The sequence below is a fragment of the Onychostruthus taczanowskii genome, unplaced genomic scaffold, assembly GCF_017590055.1.
Source record: "Onychostruthus taczanowskii isolate IOZ18803 unplaced genomic scaffold, ASM1759005v1 scaffold9, whole genome shotgun sequence".
Classification (NCBI taxonomy): domain Eukaryota; kingdom Metazoa; phylum Chordata; class Aves; order Passeriformes; family Passeridae; genus Onychostruthus; species Onychostruthus taczanowskii.
The window spans coordinates 12,544,487-12,571,281 of NW_024506993.1; the positions used below are offsets into that span (position 1 = coordinate 12,544,487).

A 26,795-nucleotide genomic window follows, 5' to 3' on the forward strand; every position below is an offset into this window, starting at 1 on the left:
GGCACTGGGGTAAGTACAATTTTATCTGTTTCTTAATCCTGTCTTTTAAATTTCACATCTGCTGAGTTACCAACCTTTTCCCCCTCAGCGATTCTCTCATTTTGTTCTGCCTCAGGCTTCCACAGGCAGCAGCCCCAGGGAGCAGCTGTGGAGTAGCTGCATTGCTCACTTTGCTGAGACTCCTGGCTTTTAGTGCTCATCTTCAGGTTCTCTAAAGTCTGTGTTTGGGGGACTTCCTGGTTGTAATTTGATTTTAGTGCTTTTCTCTGGGATGTGCTGTTTGGTACCAGGTGAGTGTTTGAAACTACATAACTCTAAATCCACAAAATTAGTTGGGAAAAAATTACTGGTTAAAAAGGGCAGTTTTTAAAAACAAGCAAAACCCATAGACTTTTGCCTAAAGTTGATTATTTCCCTCTAGAAACAGTGGATTGATTTATTCAAGTTAAGAACCAGTACCAGACTAGTGTAAAACCTCTTACCCTCCCCCCAAGCATGACAAATAATTTTTCTGGAAAACAGAACTGCCTTTTATCCATTAATTGTACCAGACTGTGTGATGAACTGTGGTCTTCGAATCTGGGAGTACTTGAGTTGATACTCACTGTATAAGGCTGAAAGGTGGCTGAATATTGAAATACAGGCAGTTTTGTATAGTTAAAAATAGCAACAAAGATAACTAAAGCCATTCAGAATGCATCTTAATCTTTTTATTTATCAAAATTCACACACTGAGTTCTATAAAAACCCATATAACAGTTTTCTTCCATGTTTTTGGTGGTTTATATTAAATTGACACTTGTCTTCATGTAGCATGAAAACCATTCCTAAACAGACAAACCATCTTAAGTTTAAATATCTTCAATATAAAATGTAACATGACCCTGTAGTCTATCAAAATTCTCATAATTTAATTTTCATAAAAAAGCTAGAGGTGGTTTGTAATTAATTACAGTAGCAAAGTGCTGTGCATTTCCATATTAAGGATTCAGAACGTTCATATGCACCTCTCAAAACGGTGGCATGAAGTTCTCTTGAGCTACAGTGGAATCAAAGTGTTCTCCAACTCCTTCTGCTTCTGCAGGAGGCCCTGAAATAAATGCAAATGTGAATGTTCTGTCTTCTCTGCATCCTGAACCAAGATAGCATCATTGTTTCATAGTTCAAAACAATCTCCTTGTTAAGGCCCAATGGTTTTTAAGTACACAACTTCAGAAAAAACAGTAAAGCCTCACAGACTCAGGGAAGAGGGAACTTCTGCAGCAGCCTTTGAAGTGTGACTGGAGTGGAGGCCAGGCCAGTTTCCAGGGATGACCATGCAGAGGAGAAAAGGACTTTTCCACTGTATGAAATGGAACTTTCTCATCCCTTTGTGCACTGCCTCAGCATTTGCAGTATAGTGAATTCCTGAATGAAGCAGAACCCAAAACCCTGATGGGTGTTGGCTTTTGGCCTTAACACAAGTAATACCCTTCAGAGCAAGGGCAGCAGGGCCACTGGAACCAGAGCAGTGTCTGGCATTGCAGGAGACACAGATTACCTGTCAAAAGGTTTGAGGTTCCTGCTGTGGCAATGGTTCTTGTAAGTACTGACGACAGAGAAAGCCTGTCACAAAAAACCTCCTGGAAATGTATCCCTGTCTATCAAGTCATACATGATAGAACTATGACAAGTATGTGCATAAATTAAAAGTTTTTTTACTGTAATTACAGGATCATATATATTGATGCATCTGGCCCCTTGCTCTCCATCTATTTTAGACTTATCAGAAATAATTTGATACTGTAGAAGCTTGGTATTTAAAAAAAAGAAAAGGTAATTATTTTTCTCAAAGTTACAAGGCCTTTCTCAAAGATAAGAGTTACAGGCTGCTGGCACAGCTCAGTGCAGACCTAATGCAAGGCTGCAGCTCCTACAGCAATTTAGACACAGATTCCTGGTAGCACCAAACAAAGTCAGTAAAGCAGCCTGTAAGACTTCACTTTGGCTCCTTCTAAGGAGCCTACTTTCAATCACTTAATAAATTGCTTTCTAATTAATCAACAGGATCTGCTTATTTCTCTTAATGGGTCAGTGTTTTCAGTCTCTGTGTCAATAATTAGTATTTTTGCAGAGCATTTTTTTGCATTTAGAAGCATGTCACAAAACCAAGTTATAAATTAAAGTGCCCGAAATAGACCAAGAGCTGAGGAACAAGTAACCCTGAAAGTTGGCAGCTGAGTGTTTATCAGAAGGGTTGCACAGGTACTGGAAAGGGGCTCAGCAATGGGAAGTAGCTCCCCAGGGAGCCGTGGGGGTGTGTCCCCACCCAGCCATTGTCACCTGCAGCCCTTGGCAGTGCTGCTGCCTCAGGAACAATGGGCTGCTCTGGTAGTACTGACCTGGGGGCGAGTCCTCTTAAACTTTGTACCTTCTTTTTCACAAATAATTCACTTTGCTTGGCTTATCCACTGACTTTTGATTTCAGTGAGGAAAGAGAGTCTGTTGCTAGTTCCTATACCTGCTGTGACCTGGGACATAGGAAGAGATTTGCTGTCTTGTAGCAAATGCAGTGGCAGACTCGCCCTCCCTCCTCCTTTCCCTGGGTCAGCCAGTCCCACTGGGCTCTTACTGCACCAGCACAGCTGTATTTATCACTGGCTCAGTGTGGCGTTCAAAGACTAAAGACTGGTCGAAATTATGTGACTATTATGTGAATTCCCCCAAACAAAACAATGGCTTCATATGTTGTAAATACAGCTATGTATGTATGTAGACTGAAACTATAAAGCCACTCCAGATGTGTGTATATAAATGTAGAAGGGCAAGACTAGATTCTCTTCTGAAACAGAAAACTCAGCTTTTTGTATTTCAGACAAAATCCTGCACTGTTCATACCTTCTCAGTGAAATAACTGATGCAGAGCAGGTGTCATCTGTACATCAGGAGGAGTACAATACTTTGGTATACTGAAATTGAACAGCTCATGTCCTAAATGCCTTCTGCAGCTGGCAGGGTATTTCAAAAGAAACTCCACATGTTTTGAGTTAACTCTCTTGCAGAATCAAGACCTACTGAAACACTAACCTGTTACTTTTTAGCCACTGCGAAATAAGTTCACGTGGCTTCCCTGAGCTTGCCAACTTTAACCTGTTTACATAACCAGGGTTTTTTAGCCTCAGCAAGCACATGGATCAAGCTGTACCTTGAATCTGACTTCACTCAACAAAATGCCACTGGTAAGTGAAGTGAAATACAGAACATGGACTTGTCTCAGCAAGGTGAACCAGCAGGACCTAGGGGCTGGCTACTGCAAACTGTAACTGCTTCCCAAGGAGGGACCTAGCCCTATGCTAGGAGTGATAACTGCAACTGCTTCCCAAACAAGGACCTGGCCCTGGCCAGCTGGAAGTGATAATGAGTGGAAAACTCCCAAAGTACCAGCAGAAAACAGTATAGATGCAAAGTCATAGGTTCTGCTAGAACAGATATGGAACTAGAGTGTAATCAGTGAAATAGGTATAAGTGGCTCATAAGTCTAATGTGAAGATCTCTGTGTCATAAAGAAGATGTAGTTATTTGTGTTAGATTGGAATGGTGTGTTGTATTTGTAAGCTGAAGATAACAAAACCACAAGTTATGTAAGGCCCCAACCCCCAGATCTGGGACTCCAAGATAAGTAAGTGGCAGGGATTGGTGTCAGATTTGTATAAAAGCTGGTGTGAAATGAATAGCAGTGGGGTGTGCAGATGGGTGTGCTGACCCCTGCACACCCCTGGCACCAGTAAAGCTGTCTTTACAGTACCTGCTGGGGAGTAGATTCCTTTGGATCAGAAGCCAAAATACTTAAAAGCCGTAGATATTTAACAAAGATGTTAATGAGCAGTGGGGAACACCAGACCCAGTGAAATCAATGTAGTAGCTGTTAGAAACTGACAGCCTTTCAGTGTTCTTGGGTCACAACTTTCCTTACTGACCTGGGGAGAGTCATGAACCTTTTTTTGCACAAGGAGTTTACCTACCACTGAAGGACTGTGGGTATGTTATAAATGGCTCTGTAGAAGTTCACTTTTGCTACAATTTATTTGCTTTCATTATTAAATTTTAATTGTTTGCAAATAATTATTGAAAGTTTTAAACTGCTTTTCAAGTGTGATAGCATTTGTAATCATTTGTGGGCAGTGTAACAGGGAAAGCAAGGCTTTCACAAGATGTATTTTAAGATATGCTGGCTATTGCAAAATGTATATCTAAGACAGCATAAAGTGGAGAGCAGAAGACCCTAACAGGAAAACTACCAAGTCTAAAAGTGGCATCCAAAGACCACCCTAGACTGCTGACATCTGCAACTATTGAATTGTGCAAATGCTGCAAAACTTTGAAGCAAGATTGTAGTCAATGAGCTCAAAATAAATTTGCAGGCATTTGAGGAAGCAATGCAACTGTAACAGTATAAAAGACTGTAAGCTGAGGAAGTGGGTGTGCCACTAGCTTTGCCAAGCACTCAGGCCTCTAACTTTTGCTTTATCCCTTATTATCATTTATTGAAACTCTTAAAAATTTAAGAGTGGGCTTCGTTTCTCACAGTGTACAGGCAGTGCTTCTGTCTTTCTAAAGCACAACAGGTAGTCAACAGCCTCAAGTACTGTTAATTTTGTTTTGCTTCACTGTCAGATTTTCTTCCCTTTGATTATTTATGAAATTTTCCTCTCTGAAAGCAGAGAAAAATCCTGTTGCTAGCAATAAGGTACATTTAGTTTGGACCCATTCAAAAGCAAGGGAAGATAGTGGTACATGTTTATTTTCAGGTTCTTCACAATGAAAAGGCAAGCCTGAAGGAAATACTTTTTTGTCTTGCAGGTCTGTCAGGCCATTTAGAAGCACAAAGGAGAAGTGCTCACGTGCATGTCCAGACCTGTGGCTTCAGTGGCTGTGGCCACACCTTGCTGCCAACAGGTCCAGTTCACTCAGGCTTTGATAACCAGATGCCATTACCAGTGCCTGACTACAGAGAGAACAACGTACACAAACACAAAGCCTTTTATCTCAGGAGCTCGTGTGTCTGTGGCATTAAGCTAATTTTCATTTTTTTTATCAGAAAACCTGGTTGATTGACAAATCCTGAGTTTTCTTTTTACATGCTAACAAGTAGCAGGTGTTTTGGAAGGATTTTTTAAGTGTTCATACTTCCAGTTTCCAAATTCCAGTACTTTTCCAGGCCTGACATGAGACCACCCCACCAACCCAGGTTCTGTCCTAACCTGGGAACAGCAGAGGGGAAACCTCATTAACAAGGTTCTAGTGTCTGCTCTTTTGAAACTGATACATTCTTTATAAACAACCCTAACCACAGAAACCTGGACACCAAACAAAGTAATTTCTCTTGGTTTCAAGTTTGCTCAGGCACTTCACTGTTTCAGAGCTAATTTAAGGACTAAGGAGTCCATATTCTCTCTGTAAAGACTGTCCAAAGATGGAAGCAAGACGTGAAAAACAAAACTAGTAAAATGGAACAAAAGTAGAGGACAGGGCCCAAAATACAAATCAAATTATGGAAACAGAATTAAAGATAATGATGTGATAATTTTTACTTCAGTATACATATATATATATACACACACATACACATGCACAGTTAGCCAATAAATTTCTACTTACCTGTCGTAATTTTGACAATCCTTTGAGAATTTCTTGTTGTCTCTCTCTGATTGTAACTGCATCAGGATTTAGAAGAGGATCTCTAACATGATCTGAGCTAAAAATCTGTCGTGGCATTTGGTAAGAATCTAAAAGGAAACGTATATCAAATCAGTTAACGAAACTCTATTAATTTTCTTTTTATTTTGAAGCAGCAGATTTTGAAAGTTTATGAAAATCAGGGGTTGGTTGCTATCGAGATTATAATCTCTATTTTTAAATCAAACAACACTTAGATTCCTAACCAATCTCTATACAGCAAAGCAAGAAAGCGCAGTCATACTTCATGAAAGGTAAACAAACAAAAAATTGATAACACATTTGTTGCTTTGCTGATTTTCTAAAACTGTGGTTTGATTTTTTTTTTTAATACCGAATATAACTCGGTTGCACAGCCTTCCTGTGCGCTGCTGCGACACAGAGAGGTCAGTGCGCAATGCAGTGAAAAGCAGCGAGGGGCTGGGCTGAAGCAGCAGCAGCGCAGGGTCAGCTTTCCGCTCTCCCGGGATGCCGGCAGTACCGTGGGGGTGGCTGGGCGGTGCCTCGGGGGGCAGGCACAAAACCTGGCGGGTGCGCACGTAGGGCACGAAGCGCGCCGGCGGAGGGCTCGCGGGGGCGGCGGCGGGGCTGCTCCCGTGCTGGGGGCCTGCCCGGCCCTCCTTCTCCCTTCCACAGCGCGGGCTGTACGCCGGGAAATGGGAAGCTCGCATCTGTCTTTGTTGGACTTGGAGTAATGTGTTCCTAACTGCTGGAACAGGCGGTGATTCGGATCTGTATGGAACAATTGAAGTTATTAAAAAGCTCGAACAATGCTTCAGTAATGTGATTTTCTCAAATAACAGAGACTAAGAATCTTTGAAGGACAAGATTTTTGGTTATTTATTCTGCTTTTATACCTGCAATCTGTATGGTCTTGTGTCTTTTTAATAGTAGACAATTAGATATATCTTAAATTCTTTTAAAAAATGAGGAAACAAAAGCAAGGGCATTTCAGTAATAATGTATTCCTACATTTCATTAGTGCAGAGTATTGACATACCTTTCTTCATCCAAGTGATTCTTATGAAATTTTTCTTCCTAGGAGAAAACCAAAAAAATCAAAAGTAAAACAAAAAAACTCTGTGTTTTTTATATTAAAAGCTTTGATTTTTCAGAGAAAGTTTGTTCTGAAATTCCAAAAGGACTTGTTTGACCTGGGTTCAGGAGAAGGGTATTTATCAAAGATTTGCATTTAAGAGACTTGTAGTGCCCATGAAATAAAGCAACAAAATACAGGAGGATTTACTCTAAGTTTCTGTCTTTGGCAGCTCTAAGCACTATCAAAAATATTATGTCTGTTCTCCTGTCCTTGGAACATAGGGATTTATAAACTTGAAAGGTTCAATCCAAGATATTAAAGGAAAGGTCCAGAGTTTTGTTATTTGAAGGTGTGAGAGAGAGGGCAAGAGAGAAGCCAAAAATATATTTGATAGTATATTCTTCAAAATACTTTTTTCCAGCCACAAACTCTGCTGATATAATGCTTCCTGCAAATGGAGAACGACTCCACTAAGGATGCATTTCTGTGGCAATGGAGCACAGCCCCAGTAATCCAGCTCTGCTGATATAATGCTTCCTCCAAATGGAGAATGACTCCACTAAGAAGGATGCATTTCTGTGGCAATGGAGCACAGCCCCAGTAATCCATATTCTTTGCAGAAATAAACAGTGTTTTTGAGCAGGTGCTGCTGTACCTCACCTGTCAGCACAACAAAATGACTGGACAAAAAAGAGAAAGTCAGTCATGTCACTGTGTCCTGCACACTGCTTTCGTTTAAGCTCTCTTTTTACATCATGAATCAGTGTTAGTGAAAAGGAATCAACACTTTGGAAGACTGAAATAACAGTAAAAACTCAGTCACAAAATCTGAGTATGTTCTTCTGCTCCTGATGAACAACAGAGTGCTGACACAAGGATGAGCAATAGGAGAATTTCAGTGCTCCAGTTACACAACTGAATTCCCACACAGGTAAAACGGTGAGGAACAAAAGTTTTAAAAACACATTCTTGTTCTCAAAGGCCAGCCAGTGACCCACCTTTCTGCCTCTGTGGCCCTTGCTCTTCACAGCTGTTTCTTCCCGAGGTGAGAGAGACCTGGCTGAGTGCCCCCCTCTCCTTGCACTGAGCTGCCCAGGGCTGTTCCTCTCCACCAGCTGCAGCAGCTCCATTTGGCGGCGCACCTTGTTCTCCTCCCTCTGTTTCTGCAGAGGTTCAGGGTACCTTTCTGAGGCTGGAATGTATCTTTTCCCAGGCTTGTTTATGTTCCAGTCAGGTCTTTTGCTGTATTTTTCGGAAGATTTAATGTGCCTTTCTTTTCTTGCATATTGTTCATATAGATCACTGTAAATACCACTGGTCCCTTTTCCTGGAAGTTTATTTTTATCCATATACTGAATTTCCTTCTGGTATTTTTTGCTGTTAGAGATTTCTTTATATTCTATGGAAATATCAGGTGATTCACAACATGCAGTTCTTTCCTCAGCTGATCCCATGTATGCTGAAGTATTAAAGCAATCTAAAAAAAAAAAATATTTTGACTCCAAGTCTGAGCTATTGAAATTACTTTGTTGACTTTTGTATATGTATCAATCTACCATTACTTATTTTACTTTAAAAATGGCTGCTACAGGTTTATAATGCTTTTTTATTCTTTTTTTTCTTTGTAAGACAGATAGGACCTGTAGAAGCAAACTCAGTGAGGAAGGGATAAGACACAGAAGACTGGAGACCAAATCAAGTTACCTTAAAAATTTGGACCTATGTGGCTTGTGACCCTAAATTGACACAGTATTCCAGACTATGGGATTTGTAACTGGTAAGTAACAGCTACACAGAAATATCATTTATTTAGAAGAATAAATAGCGATAAATAGAGGATTGAAGTGGTACCCTGTGACACACCAACATGACAGTGTCTGTGCAGGTATTTCTCCCTAGCTTTATTCCCTGTGAGTGTCAGTGATTTGGCTCAGTTTGACAAACAAGCCCCCCCTGTCAGAGTAACTCGGGCGTGGGCTCTGTACCTGTCTGCACCGCCGTGTCCTTCCGAGGGGAGGCCTGCTGCTCAGGGGGGCTCTCCACACCTGCAGGGCAAGCAGTACTTTGTGCTGAAATGCCAGAATTACAGTTGTCCAACTCTCTATCACCTGAAAAGTGGTAGAGTTGTTCCATTTAGTAACCTATGTTCAATTTAAACTATGTTACAGAGTTATCAGACTGTTGTGGTTTAGAGCTCAAAGCAACTGAGAGCTCTGGTCCAAATCCCAATACTCTCCCTCTTCCACTGGAAATCTGACAGCACACAGGCCTGAATATTCCTGTGCATTCCTGCCAATATCTCTGCATTTCCTCCTTTATGTAATACAGTATTTGAAACTTATTAAAACACAATATTCTCCAGAGGAGTTAACACTTAGATTTGTTTGAAAGGTAAATAAATTGTAATGAAATTTGGTTTGTGACCCAAATGCAGACAGGGAAACAAAAACAAAAAAAAACCACCCCAATCCTATAAACATCTTGCTTTTAACCACTAAAGGAGAGGAAAACTGAGTGTAAGACTAATACTTGCCACCACCAAGACTGTTCTGAAGTTCTGAAATGTCATGTGCCTTCTGAGCCAAGTCTGGAATGTGCTGGTCTTGTCTTGATCCCTGGGCTAACTCCTGAGCTTTCTCCATTGTCTGATAAAGCTCTTTGGCTTTAAGAGTTGCAAGCTCCTTAAAAAAAAAAAAAAAAAAAAAAAAAGGTAAATATGTGATTATTTATTTTGAGAATAAAATCAGTTGGATTATTTAATGACCATATAATCCTCAATGTTTATATGTATTTTTATTTAGGGAAAGTATTTTATTTCAAAACTAAAACTAGTTGAGTAAGTACAGTATGTAAGCTATAATTTCTATTATTATAAGTTCAGAACCTCTGCTGTACTAATGAAACATCTTCAGTCTTAGCATTAAAAAATGAGCATTTATATCCTTCAAGTTATCTGGATATTTATTTCCCTTCTAATAAATTCATGTTTTTCTAGATGCCATCTGATGTCAGCCATCTGTGACTTCCTGTAACATATGGTTTAATAAAATCAAAGGAGCCCAAACAAAATCAATAAACCCCACTCCTACTTGCACAGGAAGGAGACAGTACAAGCTCCCCAGCAAATGTCAGGGGGTTACAGTTCCCTGACTCAGGGGTTCAAGGTGCAGGAGACTTGGCCAAGGAAAATCTCATTTCCCAACTGCTATTAGCAGCCTGTCCTGCTCCCTCCTGCATTTGCAGTTGGAAAGAACAACTGGTGCTGTGACATGTTTCAAAGGAGCTGAGCAATTACAGAGGATGACTTTCCCCATGCTGAACCAGTCTGTTTAAGCATCTACAAGCAGATGCCACACACTTCATCCAGAAAATGCAGAGAAATCAGCAATCCACATTTCTGCAGGCTTTGGAGTCTGTTTCTGGAATCACCTTGTCTTATGACACCATGGAATCTGCTACTGCTCCAAAGAGGAAAGAAACAGTAATAGCTCTACTGTGCCAAAAGGAAGAACAAAACATCAGACCAAGTGTTTAACTTTCCACAGGGGTTAAAGGAGAGATAGAAATGCAAAATCTGTATTTACCAAAGGTCAAAATGTACCTTTGGTTTAACTTTTATATGAAAGCACTGTGTAAAGCTCAGCAACAGCTATGCAGGAAAAAGATGGAGAACTTGAATGACTTTTAAAATGCCTTTTCCAGACTATATCCTAAGTCTTAAATTCAGACTGAAAGCACATTCACTTGGATGAACTTCATGGTATTGAAGCACCTTAAAAGCACCAAGTTACCAATAACAAGAAATGGACCACATACTTCAAGATATTTTTTAATTTTAAATTTGCATTTTAAAATGGATGTTTCTGCACTATTTACAACTACATTTCTGGTTTTGCCATTTCTTATAATTTCTCTTCCTGAAAAGGCCCTTGTTCAAAAAAAGAATCTGGCCTTATTCTTGTATGGTGTTGTATATTTATTAAGAAAGTCTACATTTTGGATAGCTTTCATTTTCAAAATGATGAGCAAAATTTTGTAAGTAAGGAACAAGAACTATTTTCCTCAAAATTCAGTGTTATTCAGTGTTATCAAAATTCAGTGTTATTTCCTCAAAATTCAGTGTTATCTGCATTAAAGATAATGCAAACCCCACCTCCTTTTGTTTTTGTTTCAGCATTTCTTCTTCAAACTGTTTCTGCAGTTGTGCTTTTTCTCGTGCCAGGCGCAGTTCTTCCTGTTGCTCTTCCCATTTTCTCTGCTCTTCCTCCAGTTGTTTCTGCTTCCGTTTTTCTTCCACCTGAGCCATTATTGCTTTCTGGCAGGATCAGAAAAAAAAGGACAAAGTAAAAGATAGAACATTAACATATTGTAAGGTATTTATTAATGTATTTTGGTATATGTGTAGGATTGGATTTGGACAAGTGAAAAAAAAAGCCTGAAGACAATTTATTTCAAATACTCCTGGTTTTGTTTCTGGAAAACCACCAGCCCAATTGAGCAGTCTGAAATACTCAGATAGAAAAAAAGGAGCTTTTTTTGTTTTAGAAAATACTTTTTTTTTTTTTCTTGTAAAGAAATGAAGGTCTGATTTTCACCTTATTGGTGAAAAAGCTCCTGCTAATCCAGCGAAAAAAAGGAGCTTTTTATGTTTTAGAAAATACTTTTTTTTTTCTTGTAAAGAAATGAAGGTCTGATTTTCACTTTATTGGTGAAAAAGCTCCTGCTAATCCAGGAGTTTGATCCAGCAGAGTAACAGCATGTCCAGAACAGGCTCTACATTTATATTGAGACTTCTTCACACCGTGCTAGAGACACACCAGCACAGAGACACACATTGTTAGGGTGCCACAGAGGTTAGGTAAATGGTAGTGAAGTAGATAAAAAACTAGAGGTTCATGGAGTGGGAATCTGTAAATATCAGCTTTCTCCTCCTTATAACAGTGGAGACTGAAGGAAAATACACACAAACCTGCTAGAGCTCTAAGGGCTGAACTGTGCCTTTTTTTGAGGCAGGAATTCAGTAACAGAAATGCAATAATCTTGTGCAAATATTGAAAGAGAATTGTGGAGTCTGACTGAAGGAAACACTGCCGAATAATGCCCATGTCATCTAAAGTGTAAAAGTCAAGTGCCTCCCTGGGTTGTGGTATTAAATGTCATGCTTTATTCATGAGATTTAATACCTTTCATCCTGTCTGCTTATTAAACACGTGTGAGGCTTTAAAACCCAAGTGTACCTGATGTTCCAACTGCTTCTGCCGCCTCCTGTCCCTCTCCTCGATCTGTGCAGGGTCCAGCAGAGCCGTCATGGAGCGGAGGAAACTGAACACAGGGACATGTCAGTGTTTCTAATCATGACAAAATAATCCTTAAGCCTTTCTTAATTAGAATCAGTTAGACTGCATTTTCATATTGAGGTTATTCTGTTAATTATAAATTAATATAGAAATTAATTCATAGATTAGGAAATCCTTTTCATTAAGGAACAAAGTAAGGTTATTTGCAGTAAATTTCATTAATAAACATTGGCAGCACTCGTTTCTTTCAACAGTGAAACAAAAGGTATTTAAAAAAAAAAAACAAAAAACCAAAAAAAAGCCAAATGAATGTGAATTTTTTTTTTTTTTCTGAGGCAGTACCATAAATGTACTGGCTGGGAAAAGAATTACCCTTACAAAGCTCACTCACCTGACTCTCTGACTTTGTTCCAAAGCACAATTTTTAGTAGCTTTTTCTGCAGTTCCCATCTGCAAGGGCATGAGGTTGCCTAAAGCTGCAGGGGACAAAGGGTGAATGAAAGCAGTCTGGTCCTTGGGGTCAGGTGACAAGGAAAGACTTTCAGGCTTTCCGTGCATTCCATTTAAGGGGTGTTGTGCATTAGTATTAAAGTGCTTCTTAAAAGAATCAAAATGCATTTCCCATCTGTCATGCTCTTCTGCCTAAATAAGTATCAAGCAACAAAAACAAAAACAAAAAACAAAAAAAAGTTACATTGTGTCTATAAAGCGTAAAGTGTAGTTAATAAAACAGACAATACACATTTTGTACACCAGGAACATCTGAAAAGCTGTAATGCAGACAGCAGTTAATTCCTTAAGTGAGAAGACAATTAAAATGCAAGTCAAATCACAGATTATAATGCTGATCCATACCTGTGATAGTATAGGGATAAAATGTTTCTAAAATCATGGGATATTCAGGGGAGTTGGAAAGAAAGGTTGGGCCTGGTGGGCCCTGGGAAAACGTAAGGCTTTACTGGATCATGTGAAACTGCACCTGTATAATCATTTAATGACTATGATAAATTATATGATTGTTAAATGTGATGTCTGTTTTTTTTTTTTTGCAACAGGAATCATGAGAAACGATGTTTGGGGGGTTTGATGGAAATTACAAGAATCCACGCTTGATGAAATCAATGTATACAACAGAACAATATAAGTTTAATTATGAATATGTAGTTATATATCGATAAGGGTATAAAAACGTGTTCATCCCAAACCCACGTGGGAGTCAGATTTGTGTCCGTACCCCTGGCACCCAGAGCCCTTCAATAAAAGCAGCTGCATATCATCATTCTGTGATTATGTGTTTCTGAACGCCAACACCTGGTCAGCACAAACATATTGCTACTACATTTTCATGAAAAAAAGGAAAGGGTCACTCCCTGGTGCCTGCAGCCCTCCTTTCACAGCACACCTACCCAATTAACAACAAGGCAGCTAATGAAGAAACATATCCCAGCTGTGTTCCCTTACACAGTAAAAACTCCATTTACACAGGAAGCCTGTGCAGGTCTGTAACCACCCCTGGCAACAAGGCTAGCTTTGGGGGTAAAGAAAGGTAAGGCTATTTTCTTCCTAACTTTCTGGAAAAGTACTTGCTTTTAAACTTTTTTATAGCTGCATGAGTGTGTATGTGTATTAAAAAAAAAAATAAATCTACAACCAGGATTTTGCCATCGCTGTGACACATTGTACTCGGTTTCTCTTTTCTCACCTCCTGTAGTCTATGCAAATTTTCTTTTTCCAAAGCATCTAGCCGTGGTCTCTACACCACCAACCCAAATTCTTCTACATATAGTGGAAAAGAGAAAGAAACTACTACTGCTGAAAACAATGTAACTTGTAAGTTTTTATTTTGTCTCTCTAGTTGGGCTTGACTTGGCTTTGAGGAAAAGGAATTTTTTTGATATTTTTAGGAGCTGTAGCATCACTCTAAGGAGATGGGCTGAACTCAGCAACAGACAAGGAGTAGCCCAAAGATACCCAGAAAGATAAAAGGCCATCAACGGAACATCAACAAAACATTAGTGGTCATCTAAAAAACATCTACCCTCAGATGCTGCCTTTGGCAGAATTGGAGACATCTGGTAAGAATGAAAATCTAATTAACACTGGAGGCAAGGAGATTAGGATCCAGTGGCAAACTGAATACTGGGGGTTGCTCAACTCTAGCCCAATTAACCTAAAAACAGTTCATCTCTATGGGTTTTGACCGTATAAAGTAGGGGGGAAAATCCTGCACAAACGTATCTTTGGAACATTTTCCTTGGCACATCCCGGCCAGAAAATAAAGTAATGCCTGATTCTCTCTCACTTCAAATATAGTGCTAGAGGGTTTTATTTCCTCCCCGATTTTCACTGTCTCCCTCCCTGCAGCAAGCCCTCAAACACATCACTGAAATACTGAACAGCCACTGGCTCCATGTTCAGTAAGTGCATCCTTATGGTGAAAACCTAGACATGCTGCACAAAATTCCATTTTTGTTGCCACTTCACTAATTCCATTTTTTATTTCTTAAAACAAAAATCAGGACTCCTCTAAACCACAGATACCTTTGATGAATTAAGTTTTTCTTCTAATTTTCGTAGTTTAGCTTCTTCCTTCTGCTTGTCCAACTCTTCAAGCCACTTCTTCTGTTGCTCATGTTTCAGAGCACTAAAAGGTCTCTCCTGTGGCACAGCTTCCTGAAATAAGATAACTGCTAGTTCTTCTACAAAAAATTAAGTATCTTCTCTAGTCACATAATAAGGACTTGGCAGAAAGCTCCGCAAAACTGGGTCTTTCTCTAGCACAATAAAAGGATGGGACTTTTTAACTGTAGCAAGTATCTGACTGCTAATAGAAAGATGAATTCTGAATATTACTGTAAGTTAAACCATCAGCCACTCCATCTCACTCCTACTTATTTGTATCATGAACAGAAATCCCTTTTTCTTCCTGTGGTTCACTGCTCAGTCTATGTTCCAGGCAGATTCAGCACCACAACCTAATTAGCAGTGATCTGTCTCAAATTAAGGAGCTGCCATCTTCATTCTTCTGTTTCTGCTTAAGGGATCTCTGTACTATTTAATAAGCTCCAGTGGCACTGAGAATTTCCAATGCCATCTGACAAAAAACTCTCTTCAATCACTGCCTACCAGCCATAAATTAAGACCTACTTCTTGAACCTTCTGCCATCAATATAATTTGTTTTATATAGGCTCCCACCTCTCTATTTCCTCAGCACGTACTTCAAAACTAATTAATACTGCATGTCACACCTCTAGTAAAGCTCTTCACATCAGCCTTGAAGGAAGTGTTGTCTTCAAAACATTGACATTTTTGTATTTATATACAGTAGAAAGGTCTAAGGAATTCTTCTGTTTTAAAAGAACTTATTGAGATAAACATTTGCTGTTAATAAATAAGTAAAAATACCCTGCATGCAGTTAAAGATCTTACCCTGAAAGGCAATGCTGTGCAACTGCCAGCTGGAAAGTCAGAAGGACTGAAATCAGAAGACTGCCCAGCTGGAGCTCTTGGAACATTCAGTGCAACTCCATCAGCCTCTGTGGCTAAAGCAGCTGTGCAGGCAGAGTTCTCCTCAGTGCCATGAACTGTGTCAGCTGGAAGCACTGTCTGCAAACAAAGGGACCATTTTAAGACTTATTCAGTTCACCTGTTCTGTTTGTTAACAAAATTATACTTCTAGAAGCTGCTGTTCATTAAAACCTCAGCCCAAGTTTTTAACTAAGCATCTTTTATCCACTATTTATCAATTATGTAGATTAAAACAAATTCTTATAGGACAGAGTCAAAACTTTGCTAGGAATGCTGAATGTGCCACAAAAAAGTGCAAGTTGCTTTTGCTAAAAGAAATTATAGCAGATGCAACCCTAACTTCTGTTTAACAGCAATAAATTTCACTGGAGAAGAGTCTTGTGAATATCATGCATTTATCTAACACACTGGTTTTAAAAAGCTAGATGTCATATTGGCTATGCTCATTATTTAAGCCGTCAAATACATTGTTCATGAGCTGTCACATATATCTAATTATATAGCCAGGAATTACATTTGAGACTATTCCCCAAAACAGAACAAGAAAAGATTTATACTTTTTAGTCAGGAATCCAAATGGAGAGACATAAAATGGTTGTTCCTGCTATAAAGATCTTAAGCTGAAAAGTTATGACCTGGAGCAACAAGTAAGCGTGGGCCAGGGTGCTGCAGCAATTCATGCCCTGAGAAGGCTTAAAGCACCACCAATATTGGATTCTAGAGGATTTGTACAGAAAATAAAATATTCTATGAATTAGAAGTTAAACTGTTCTACAACAGTGCTGTGAAAACTGTGCTCTTGTGTTTATAGACAGTCTTACCTGGTCTGGGTCAGGTGTTTCCACTTTAGGGGTTTTCTTACTGCCAAGTTTGGCCCAGAAATAACCCACTTCTCCCTCCAAAGTTTCTTTCAGCTTCTTCTTCAGTGCTACCTGTTCATCTTAAACAAACAAAACCAAACTCTTACTAGAATTCCTATTGCAAACATTAAAAAAAAACCCAAGAAAACACGACAGTAATGCACATCTTCCCTGTCACTTGGACTGTGAAATGGACACAAGACTTGTCACCAGTCAGTCTGACCATCATTCATGACCTTGCTCTTAAGAGCAAAGAGGGCATCTGCCCAGGGATGCAGAGGTAAGTGGGGAGTCTCTCTGGGGAGACTAAAAAACACTGGAGTAACAATTTCCCACGGAAAACCAACAAATAACCAAGTATATGAACTCTCTCCATTTTGTTACACCAGTCTTGAACTACATTAATATGATTCAAACCAATGGAGCCATAATGGAAGCTACTGACAATGCAGAATTGAACCTTGAAACCAAATGGTCTAAATCCAATTTCAAAACATATTCAAACCAATGGAGTTTTGCCTTGAAACCAAATGGTCTAAATCCAATTTCAAAACAAAACACAGCACTCCTCCATGTGAATCATAAAAAGCTTAATTTGTCAGAGAGAATTTGCTACTGTATTGAACAGTTTTCATTTCCTCCAGAGCCTCCCCTTGATTGGTGATGGGGCTGGACTGCAAACTCTCCCAAGTTCAAATTGCAATTTCATACACTCAGTCATGCTTGTAGACTGGGGTGATGCTGTTCCCATTAAAAACCAAATGAATTTTTTAATGATAATGGCTGTCAATTACTGTCAGAATGTGACAAAACTGCTGGCAAGTAGCACCTAAAATACAAAGCATAACAATACATTTGAGATAGTATTTAATTGACAAAGAAGTGTTTCTTGCAAGAATTTATAATCTTTGCATAAACTTTTGAAATTCAAGAATCTTAATCTGTCTTGGAGACTTATTATTTTCTTTTCAATTTCCAGCAATTGCACTGATCTAAGTCAATTTAAAAGGGCATGAGGAATACCAAATTTCTTGGCATCCTGAGTGTAATAAAAATATATCAAAAATGTATTTTATACATCATAAATACCTAATTCCTTCTTCCACTGGGTCTTTTTAAATTCCAATAAGGCTTTCTCCCCTTCTCTTTCACCCAAGGTACTAAACAAGTCAGCAGGTTTCCACGAATCCTTTCTAGAGAAAAGGAAGGAGGGGGAAGATTTTTATCTAGAAAGCTATCTGTTAAATTTTAGAGGTAACTTTTTAATTAGTATTTATAAAAATATTAATGTTATTAAGAACATATGATATGAACCTTTATTGGAGACACAATTTTTGTATACAGTAACACAAATGTACCTACATAACATTCTGTGCTGGCTGTGGTTGTGGTTCTTGTTTCCTGCCTGAATCAGAGTTTGCTTCATCTGGAACTGGGGACACTTCACAAACTTTTTGGAGTGATGCTATAACACTTTCCTCTGATGCCTCATTAGTAGCTGTGGTAGAACATAAATATATAAAAATGTACATATAGCCACTAAACTTGCTTCAGCTTTGAGTAAATACTTTGAGAGCAGCAGAAACTTTCAGATTCCCCACAATTTAACATAAGTGTTTTCAGCCTAAGGCACGTAAGTTAGACCTTCACAGGGTATTTTTAAAATGCTAGATGTAGCAATCGCTTACTCTTGGCTAAGGGCTCAGAGTTTGGGACTGTAATTAATTGCAGGATGTCTTGGTGCAAAAGCTGACCCCCTCCACACATCCACCAAAAGGAGGAAGGATGCAATAAAGGAAGATAAACAACAGTTCTTACACTTCTGATTGTAAGAACTGGAGAGGGGAAAGGAAAAATACTATTCAGCACTAATAGTCCAGTTAGGCTAAAAGACACATATCCAACTTTGGCCACAGGAAAATGCCAGAACTGCTCTTGAGACACAGAGGAAGGCCTGAACTCTTCACAAACCAGAAGGGCTCTTCTCCTTGGGTAGTGGTACAGTGCAGTTCTATGTTTTACCCCCCAGTGTAAAATGGTTTTTATTTTGCATGGAACAGTGAAATGTTTCTGGCTGGTTTGCTCTTCAGAATACTGGAAACCTAACAGTCTTTTTTACTGTGATGATTCTGAAATGCTTGGCTCTCCCAGTAACAATGTCACATTCATAATGGCAAATGGTATTTTGTCTGAGACCATTCAACAGAAGTGTAAAATTTCTACAATGTGCAAATAACCTGAAATTATTGACTGCAAGTTAAGCTTTCATGTTTTACTCTGTTTCCATGGAACAAATGCATCCAATGGCTGGTATCTTACCCATTTCCTCTTGCTTTTCATTCTGAGTCTCAGAGATGCTTCTTCCTTCTTTAACAATCATCAAAATCTGTTGAAGCTGTGCTTGTGTTAAACACACCAAACTTTTTAAGTCTTCAGCTGATACATGTGGGCCTTGAGGTTTGTGTTTAGTTTTTTTCACAATGCTAGTATCCTCTGAATCAGGATATCTGTTTGTCTTATCTCTTTGGAAAATCAAAGAGTAACCTTTAGTTGTGGCTTCATGTGAGGAGTGCTTATTAACTTGCAGTTTTTCACCTTTTGTCATTGATAAGCTTGATTCACTCCTTGGTTTTGTTAAGTTTTCCTGCTTGATACAAGCATTTTGTGTTGGCCTCAAAAGGAGTCCAGTGTGCTTTATTCTCAATGCCTGTTTAGGGGCTCTGGCTTTATTACCCATCTGTTAAAGCAAAAAGATTTCACCATCTATTAAATAAGGAAAAAAACTGTATTTGTAACAAATAAAAACAAGACTAAAGCAACAAGGAAAATGTCATTTTTTTCTTTTCTGTTCCATCAATAGAAACTCTGCATAAGCTAATGAAACATCTTCACAAGCACCAGAAAAACTTTGGAAGAGGACACAGCACCTGAATGAGTATTTCAAAATGACAGTATGAATAATAACTTTATGTAGCATGACATTTAAAAGAATTAACAAGCATTAATTCTGCTTTACTTTGGTGTTTCTGAATAGGGAACAGGTGTTTCCTGGCTCCACATAGGTACATGTTTTCACCGTGCAGCCAGCAGTATTTCAGTCTTGATTCTTCCATTCTGAGCTAAGTTTTATTCTTTCCAAGGTCCTTGGTGCAAACTTGTAATTATTTCCTGTGTATTGGGGCCTTTTTCTGCTTTTTCTCCTTCCCAAACCCACCCCACTGCAGTTTACTCAGAGACAGCCTGTATGACCAAACTTGAAATTAAACACACTTCAGAGCTCTATTTTGCCAGAATTCCTTTAAGATCTCTGAAAGGATCTCTAAAGTTCTGATTTAGATGATTCCCTCTGCTGCTCTAAATTCTTGGCCAAGGAAATTAACGCATTTTCTAAAGGTAAAAATAGTCACAAAACTTTGAATTCATCCTTTTGAACAGCTATTATAAGCCTGTGAAATAACAGAATATCTCAAGTTAAAAGAGACTCAGAAGCACATCTTTCTCTTTCATAAATATAACTGTTTCCAAGTATTTATACAGTTCAATTTCTCAAATTTTCTATTAACAAATAGTGAATTTGTGTGTTCTAAAAATTTTACACTTACCTTCATGGCAGGCTTTGATTTCTCTTTTGGGAAACAAACACAAACATATGAAAGAAGTATTTAATAACAACTTGTCCCTGAAAAACAATCTTGAGAAATTACTAAAACACTCTAGTAATGTGATTTTTGTAAATCAGGGGGAAAGTACTTTTCCTATATCATCTGCCCTGACTATGCAGAACAGTTAGGAAAAGTAGACTTGCACAGAAATGTATGTCTGACAAATCACAAAGCTGGAATTTATTGCAGAGACGTATGCCTGACAAACCACAGAAACAGAATTTATTTACACTTATACTGGAAAAACCTATGTTGATAATTGTCTCAGATGGTAGTAGTGAGATTTGGCCTAAATAAACTGCTTATTGAAAATTAGAAATGTTTACCACAAATACTGAAGCTGCTTTAAAAATGTGATTGTAATGATGTCATGCTGTGTAAATTAAGCTGTTATTCAGCCTCTCTTATCCTGGCAAGTGACGTGCTATAAAGTTACAGAAATTATCAAGTCATGCCAGTTGATACACAATAGCACTTAACTTTTTATTTTAATGACTAGCTAAGCAGTGGAGACTGTTTGCCAGCTGTTCCCTGGTGCACAGACTATTCATCATCAACCTACTGTTGAGAATTGAGCTACAGAGAGAGAGGACTTATAAATAACAATGCACAAACATTCTTCCTAATCTCAAAAATATTTCAGGAAAGCTGGGCTTTATGTCTCTTGGATATTAGGTTTAACTTCAAGAAGCTTTAAAGATTAAATTAAAAAAATACCAGAAGCAGCTAAAATTAGCCTAGGCTTTCCATCCAGCACTTCAGTTTCGAGCTTCAGTCCATCGCTGCAAAACGAGAGAGAGAGAGAGAGAGAGAGGAATCTGAAATATTAGGTAATCTGATAATGGTAAGATTTGAACATTCACAACAAGAACAATTCCTGTTGTTCCAGATGGTCCTTCACATCCCAAGCTACGTTTTGAGAAGTTACTTAAAACAAAGAAATGAACACGCCTTGAAGGTGTAGTTTTATTGACACTGAAAAAACTACTACAACTTTCCACGTTGCAAAGCAGATCTTTAAAGGTGCCACTCAGTATCGTTACACAGAGCAATACGCCTCAAGAATTTAACAATCCAACACTATGAACTGGGCGCTGCACAAATCGCTACCCCAGCCTCCCGGAACGCCAGCGCTGATCACAAAGCGGGGCTGCATTCTGGGAAGTTGTGCTTCCATGCACAACAGTTCACCCTCGCAAGTGAACAAGCGCTGTTTTAAGCGTTCGGGAGAAGAGAAAAACGTGCCAGTGTCAATACCCGCGTGCCTTTCTTTGCTCGGCGCGCTGGGACAATCCAGCGTGACGATAAGCGCCCCAAACATCACTTATCTTCACATTTCATTGTAAAATGTTAACAGTGAAAGAGCCCAGCGCAGTTCGAGCTCGCACGCAGCTCTGTGAGGGGCGCCTCCGAACGCGGCGCTGCGGGGAGCGGAGCCCGGCCCGGCCCGCTCTGTGCCGCGGGCGCGGAGGGTGCGCGCCGCCCCCGCTCCGCGGAACGCGCTGTGCCGGGCACCGCTCCCCGGAGCCCGTCCCGAGGGAACGGGAAGGGTCGCTGGCCCCCGGCTCTGTCCCGCAGATCGCCCCCACTCCCTCAGCCGCGCGGGACGGACGCGTTCCGCGGGGCCGGGCCCATCGCGTCCGGCCCGGCCCCGCTCGCTCCTTACCCCAGGTTCATGGCGCTGCCCAGCGGCCGCGGAGCGCCGCGGAGCCCCGAGCATCGCCCGCCCTCAGCTCCGCGCCCCGCCGAAGGAGCCGCTCGCCGATTGGCTGCCCGCTGGGGGGCCTTCACCAATGGGCACCCGCAGCACTGCGGGGCGGCGCGGCCGGGAGCGCTGGGGGATGGAGTCCCGCGTACCCCGGGCCCGGAGAGCCAGGGATGGGTCCGATGGAGTCCCGCACATTGCCTTGGGCCCGGAGAGCCGGGCATGGATCCGATGGAGTCCCGCACATTGCCTTGGGCTCGGAGCACCGGGCATGGATCCGATGGAGTCCCGCACATTGCCTTGGGCCCGGAGAGCCGGGCATGGGTCCGATGGAGTCCCGCACATTGCCTTGGGCTCGGAGCACCGGGCATGGGTCCGATGGAGTCCCGCACATTGCCTTGGGCCCGGAGAGCCGGGCATGGGTCCGGTGGTTCTGCACCTGCCTGTCCTGGGGGATGGGGTCTCGCAGTCCGGCCGAGGGTGCGAAGCAATTGCCGGGGGATTGTCCTCGGCCTCGAGCAGCTGCGGAGGCAGGAGGGAACGCAGGGGAACGAGGGGCGGGCGGGGGGAGACAGAAGATCGGTGTGGGGAGGGTCCGAGCCGGCCACTGCCCCCGGAGCGGCCGCGCTGCGCGGGAGGACGGCGGCTGCTCGCTCGCATTTCCATTTTATCATTTAATTTCGTATTGATTTATTTTCTGGTGTGGTTCGGGCAAAGCGGACAAGGTAGGAGAGGAGCGAGAGGCCGAAGGTGGAGGACGGCACGGCGGTCTCCGGTGTCCCGGCACTGTGAGGGGAGCGGCGGCCGCGCTGTCCCGTCCGGAGAGGAGGGAGCGGCAGGGAAGGGAGAGCCGGGGCAGCCGAGCAGGGGGACACTGCCCGGGGGACACTGCCAGGGGGACACAGCCAGGGGGACACAGCCAGGGGGACACTGCCAGACGGGACACTGCCAGACGGGACACTGCCAGGGGGACACTGCCCGGGGCCGGAGCGGAGGCCGGGAGCTCCCCAGCGAGCCTCGGAGCCGTGTCCCGGTAGGAGCCGCCCCGTCCCTGCCGGGCCCGGGGCGGTTTCTGCATCCCGCTCCTGCCGAGCTGGGCTATCCGGCCCTTAGCGATCGCCGCCGGCCTGCCGCTTTCCCAGCGCGCTCCTGCCGCTTTCCCAGCCCGCTCCTGCCGCTTTCCCAGCCCGCTCCTGCCGCTTTCCCAGCCCGCGCTCCAGGTGCTGCTGCGTGTTCCTGGCTCCTTTGTGATGCTCGCGGAGCGCTTTAGGAGCTGGAGGCTGAGCACTGCTGTTGTGTGGGTACACCTTCTGGAATAATGGGACCCGTAAATCTGCAAATTAAGCGTTTTGCAAAGGAGGATTTGGTCGTGTTAAAGAATATAGTCGGATTCAATAAAATGCTTCAGAGCCCGTTCCGTTATTTTACTATTCAAGATGGCATTTAGGCTTAAGGCTAAATGCTTACTGGATTCCAGTATTTCAAAGGAAGTTAAGACCTGCAGATCTGTCTGGAATAGTGTTGCTTCTAGATGTGGTTGGCAGGACCTTTGTCTTGCCAAAGGTACCACAGATAAAGGCGGAGATCCTCTGGTGTGTTCTCCAGCTGACGGCAAGAGAAGTGCTGCCCTTGTGAGGTTGCACAGGAAACTAAGCAATAATAGAGGAATAGACAATTGAGGTGGAATTTATTGTGCGCACAAAATCTCGGAACTGCTTTGCTTGTATTTCTGTAAAATTATCATTTATCAGACAAAATTACTACCTTTTTTTCCCCTCGAAATATTACTTTGCAGCTTATTGTTCGGTGCTTTCTATACATCAGCTAAGAAGTCTTTGAAACTGTCATTTAGGGTCTAGAACAAGGGAAGAAAAGAAAAGAAAGCCTGGAGTTTTTCATAATAGTGCACTGCTTATGAAGTCCTGTGAAGCACAGAACATACAAGATGGGTGATAAAAGCAGTGAAATTTCATCACCTGCTTCACAATGGATTCCCTAAATTAATAGATTTCCATTATACTTGCAGAATTTTAAATAATACAGCCAACCAGTCCTGGCTCCTGCTTTTTTGTCAGAAACAGCAGGTGGCAATATAATTTCAAGCATATTTTCAAAACTTTCTCATAGAGAAAATCATAAGAACAATAAAACAAGTTTCGCAGTCCATTTATATTTCTTTATATTTTAATATTTTGTAAATCATTAATATTTTGCTAGGCAAGTGATATATTCTTTCAAAAAGCTGATAGTAGTTAATTGGTGGTTTCAGAACATGGGTACAAAACAGTTCTGTTCTTTGTAGACAAATCAAGACTATCTACAAAACTTGTCCTGCATATATGGAAGTGGATCTTTCAAAACTGGCAAGTCTTTCAGGCATCTGATAAAATACTATGCAAAATAAAATTATTTGGGCAAATAAGAAGATTGTGTAAAAAGACTTCCTACGTGGTAAAAAAATTACTGATTCCATTCTGCACCCTTGGCTTTATGTTACCATGAAGGCCGGATAACTTCTTTTTTGCTTTCAAACTGCCTTGGGAATGTCGTGTGTCATTCCTGCATTAAGAGGCCGAAGTCTAAAAATATCCAAAGTCCCTTAACAGAGCTGCAGTTTCACAGCCAGCATTCCCAAGTCTTTGATTTATCATTCTAGAGGACTGAATAAAAATGCTTTCAGGCTACATGCATCTCTCCTAAGGCTCGTGAAACACTACACAAGCACTTCAATCACTCATTAATTAAAATTTTGACTAGCTCGTATAAGCCAGGTAAGAGGATGAGATTTCAGTGGGAGGTGGGTGTTATGAAAGCCCCACCAGGTGTCTGTCTTGATCTCCAGACACATAAATATCATTAATATCTGGTTATAATTGACTTAAGAGAACAAGTCACATTGATTTTTCAATCACTTACTCATGAGAACCCCACTCAGAATGGTTGTTGTATTCTAGGTGGATAAATGGGTTGGCACAATGATTAAATTCAACACAGTAGTGATGCCTTGTTGAAGTTGGAACAATGGGGCTTTGGCCTGGAAGTTAGTTTGTAAATATATTTACAATGCAAATGTGGCTGAGAGAGTCCCCCAAGAATACATTTATTTGGGGCTTGCACGTGGAATGTAGCCAGATTTGTATTTGGCATTGTTGCTGTATGGGCAAGTGTTTTTTAAATAGTTGAATATTTCTAGTGTGGTTTGAGTCCATTAATTTCTGGTTTTTAACTTACTTTTGGAGGAGTGATACCCAAACGTTTTCAGAATAATATAACTTTCATAGAAAGTGTATCCTTATACCCTACAGTGATGGGTATATCCTTCCTCTTAATACTTGGATGTACTTTCTGTACCCAGCCATTGCAGTAAAGGAAATCAGGAGTGTCCTTAAAGTTTCAAACTCATATGTAGCTTTCAGGGCTTCTGGAGTTAAATGGGAAACCTAAACAGTTTTGGCCTTGCTTCCAATACATTTTAGATAATGCAAATGGAAGTTTTTTAGACTTGTTTCCTTGATTGCTTCCTGCAAAAGCAACAAGATGAGGAGTAACTATCAACTGAATGCAATCAAATGCTAGCATGAGATGGTGTTAATCTTTAGCCAGCAGGCACTTGATGATTAATGGAATGAATGTGTGATCTGTGTGCCAAATAAAGTGAGTGTTAAAATTTAAAAAAAAAAATCTTTCTTTAAAGAAAATAATTTTTGATACTGCAGTTGACACAGGACTGCGTGTTCTGATTCTAAACTATAATTTCAAACAGGGGCTTATGTGATGTCCAAAAATTAGTCTTTATATCTGATATCATAGATTACTACCTACTGAGAAGTTTATAAACACTAGAATATTTATAAAATATATTTATCTGTAGCAGAGGAATTAAGTTTCTGAAACCTGCTTTTGCGGCCAAGAAATGTGCAGGCCATCCATACCATACTTTTGTTCTCAGTGTGGGGTTTTGCACATTTTCTTCCTTCATACAGATGAATTTAAATGATAGCTGTGCTTGAGATTGTGTACATGGGCATTGTGTTTGCATAACCTGTTCTGTGGGGTATTAATACTTTTATGTTCTCAAATATGCACAGTTTAGACCACCAAGAAGCACATAAGGAAGGTAAAGAAAGTATGTTCTTACTGCATATATGTTACTGAGCATCATTAAACTGGGAGGAGAGACTTGGGAATAAACAACCCAAATTTATGTAAATTGAAACCTGCAGCAGTCTTTTCCTTCCATGACATGCAAACCATGGGTTTGATTGGGCTGCAGTCAGATGGATGGGTGGTAAAATAGCTGTTGCTCCATATCAGAACAAGAAATCTTAATTTCCACTTGAGATAAACCCTTCAATTGGCTGCGTGGGCTCTATAGCATTTGCCATAAGTATTTGTGAAGTATTTTGTGTATTTGGGTATGTCATGCACACCTAAGGATGGTAACCTTTGCACTCAGCTTTGTTTGTAGGAATTATTCAAAGATGACATAACTGGATCTTTCCCAAAAAGGTTACTCACTTTTGAAAGCAAGCCTGCTTCAAAAGGACAGGTGTGGTTGCTGCAATTCTGTTTGTGCACAGCACTTTCAAATTGCACATAGCCATAGTTCTCCTCACAGTCAATTCCTGTACTGTTTCTTCACATGGAAATTTTAACTGAAAAAAAATTTCTCAAATCCATCACAAAAACTCTTTTCAACATTTTTGTGACTAAAAAGGATTTCTATGTAGAGTTATGATAGAAGTGGTATCAAGTGTAGAACTTATGTAAGAACTTATGGTAAGGCAAAAGGCTATCAAGAAAAGAATGTATTGCAGTCCAAGTAAAGAACCTGAGGGGCTGCAGATTTTTACCAAGTTTTCTTTCTGCATTCTTACTAGCAAAGGAACAAAACCTCGTGGTCCTTTACTGCAATACAGAGTGACTGTCAAAACAATGAAATTGTCATATTCCTAACAAATATATTTCTCAACAGGTGTTGGAAAAGG

At 40.6% G+C, this 26,795-nt stretch overlaps 1 protein-coding gene across 3 annotated transcripts; it reads right to left on the bottom strand.

Annotated features, from left to right (window-relative positions):
* Positions 1-713: 713 nt before the first annotated feature.
* CCDC66 (coiled-coil domain containing 66) lies at positions 714-21,830 on the bottom strand. Of its 3 annotated transcripts, none has more exons than XM_041426014.1 (19): positions 21,769-21,830; positions 20,820-20,884; positions 20,043-20,065; positions 18,760-19,177; positions 17,803-17,938; positions 17,530-17,633; positions 16,402-16,520; positions 15,482-15,658; positions 14,593-14,724; positions 12,443-12,693; positions 11,992-12,076; positions 10,908-11,069; positions 9,288-9,435; positions 8,740-8,862; positions 7,753-8,231; positions 6,716-6,753; positions 6,050-6,447; positions 5,638-5,765; positions 714-1,090 (listed from the first exon to the last, which is right to left on the bottom strand). In XM_041426014.1, exons 1-19 carry the CDS (start codon positions 21,777-21,779, stop codon positions 1,040-1,042), a joined length of 3,048 nt encoding a protein of 1,015 aa, XP_041281948.1. In that variant the 5' UTR covers positions 21,780-21,830; the 3' UTR covers positions 714-1,039. The 3 variants fall into 3 exon arrangements, with proteins under 3 accessions (XP_041281948.1, XP_041281949.1, XP_041281950.1); XM_041426015.1 differs by having other exon boundaries at positions 8,740-8,799; positions 21,769-21,825; XM_041426016.1 differs by having other exon boundaries at positions 6,197-6,447; positions 21,769-21,825.
* Positions 21,831-26,795: the final 4,965 nt, after the last annotated feature.

Coding starts and splice junctions, on each gene's coding strand:
- CCDC66 (XM_041426014.1), bottom strand. Junction 9,436..10,907: donor TGAAACAAAAACAAAAGGAG/GTGGGGTTTGCA, acceptor TTTTTTTTTAAG/GAGCTTGCAACTCTTAAAGC. Junction 1,091..5,637: donor GATTGTCAAAATTACGACAG/GTAAGTAGAAAT, acceptor CATTTATTTCAG/GGCCTCCTGCAGAAGCAGAA.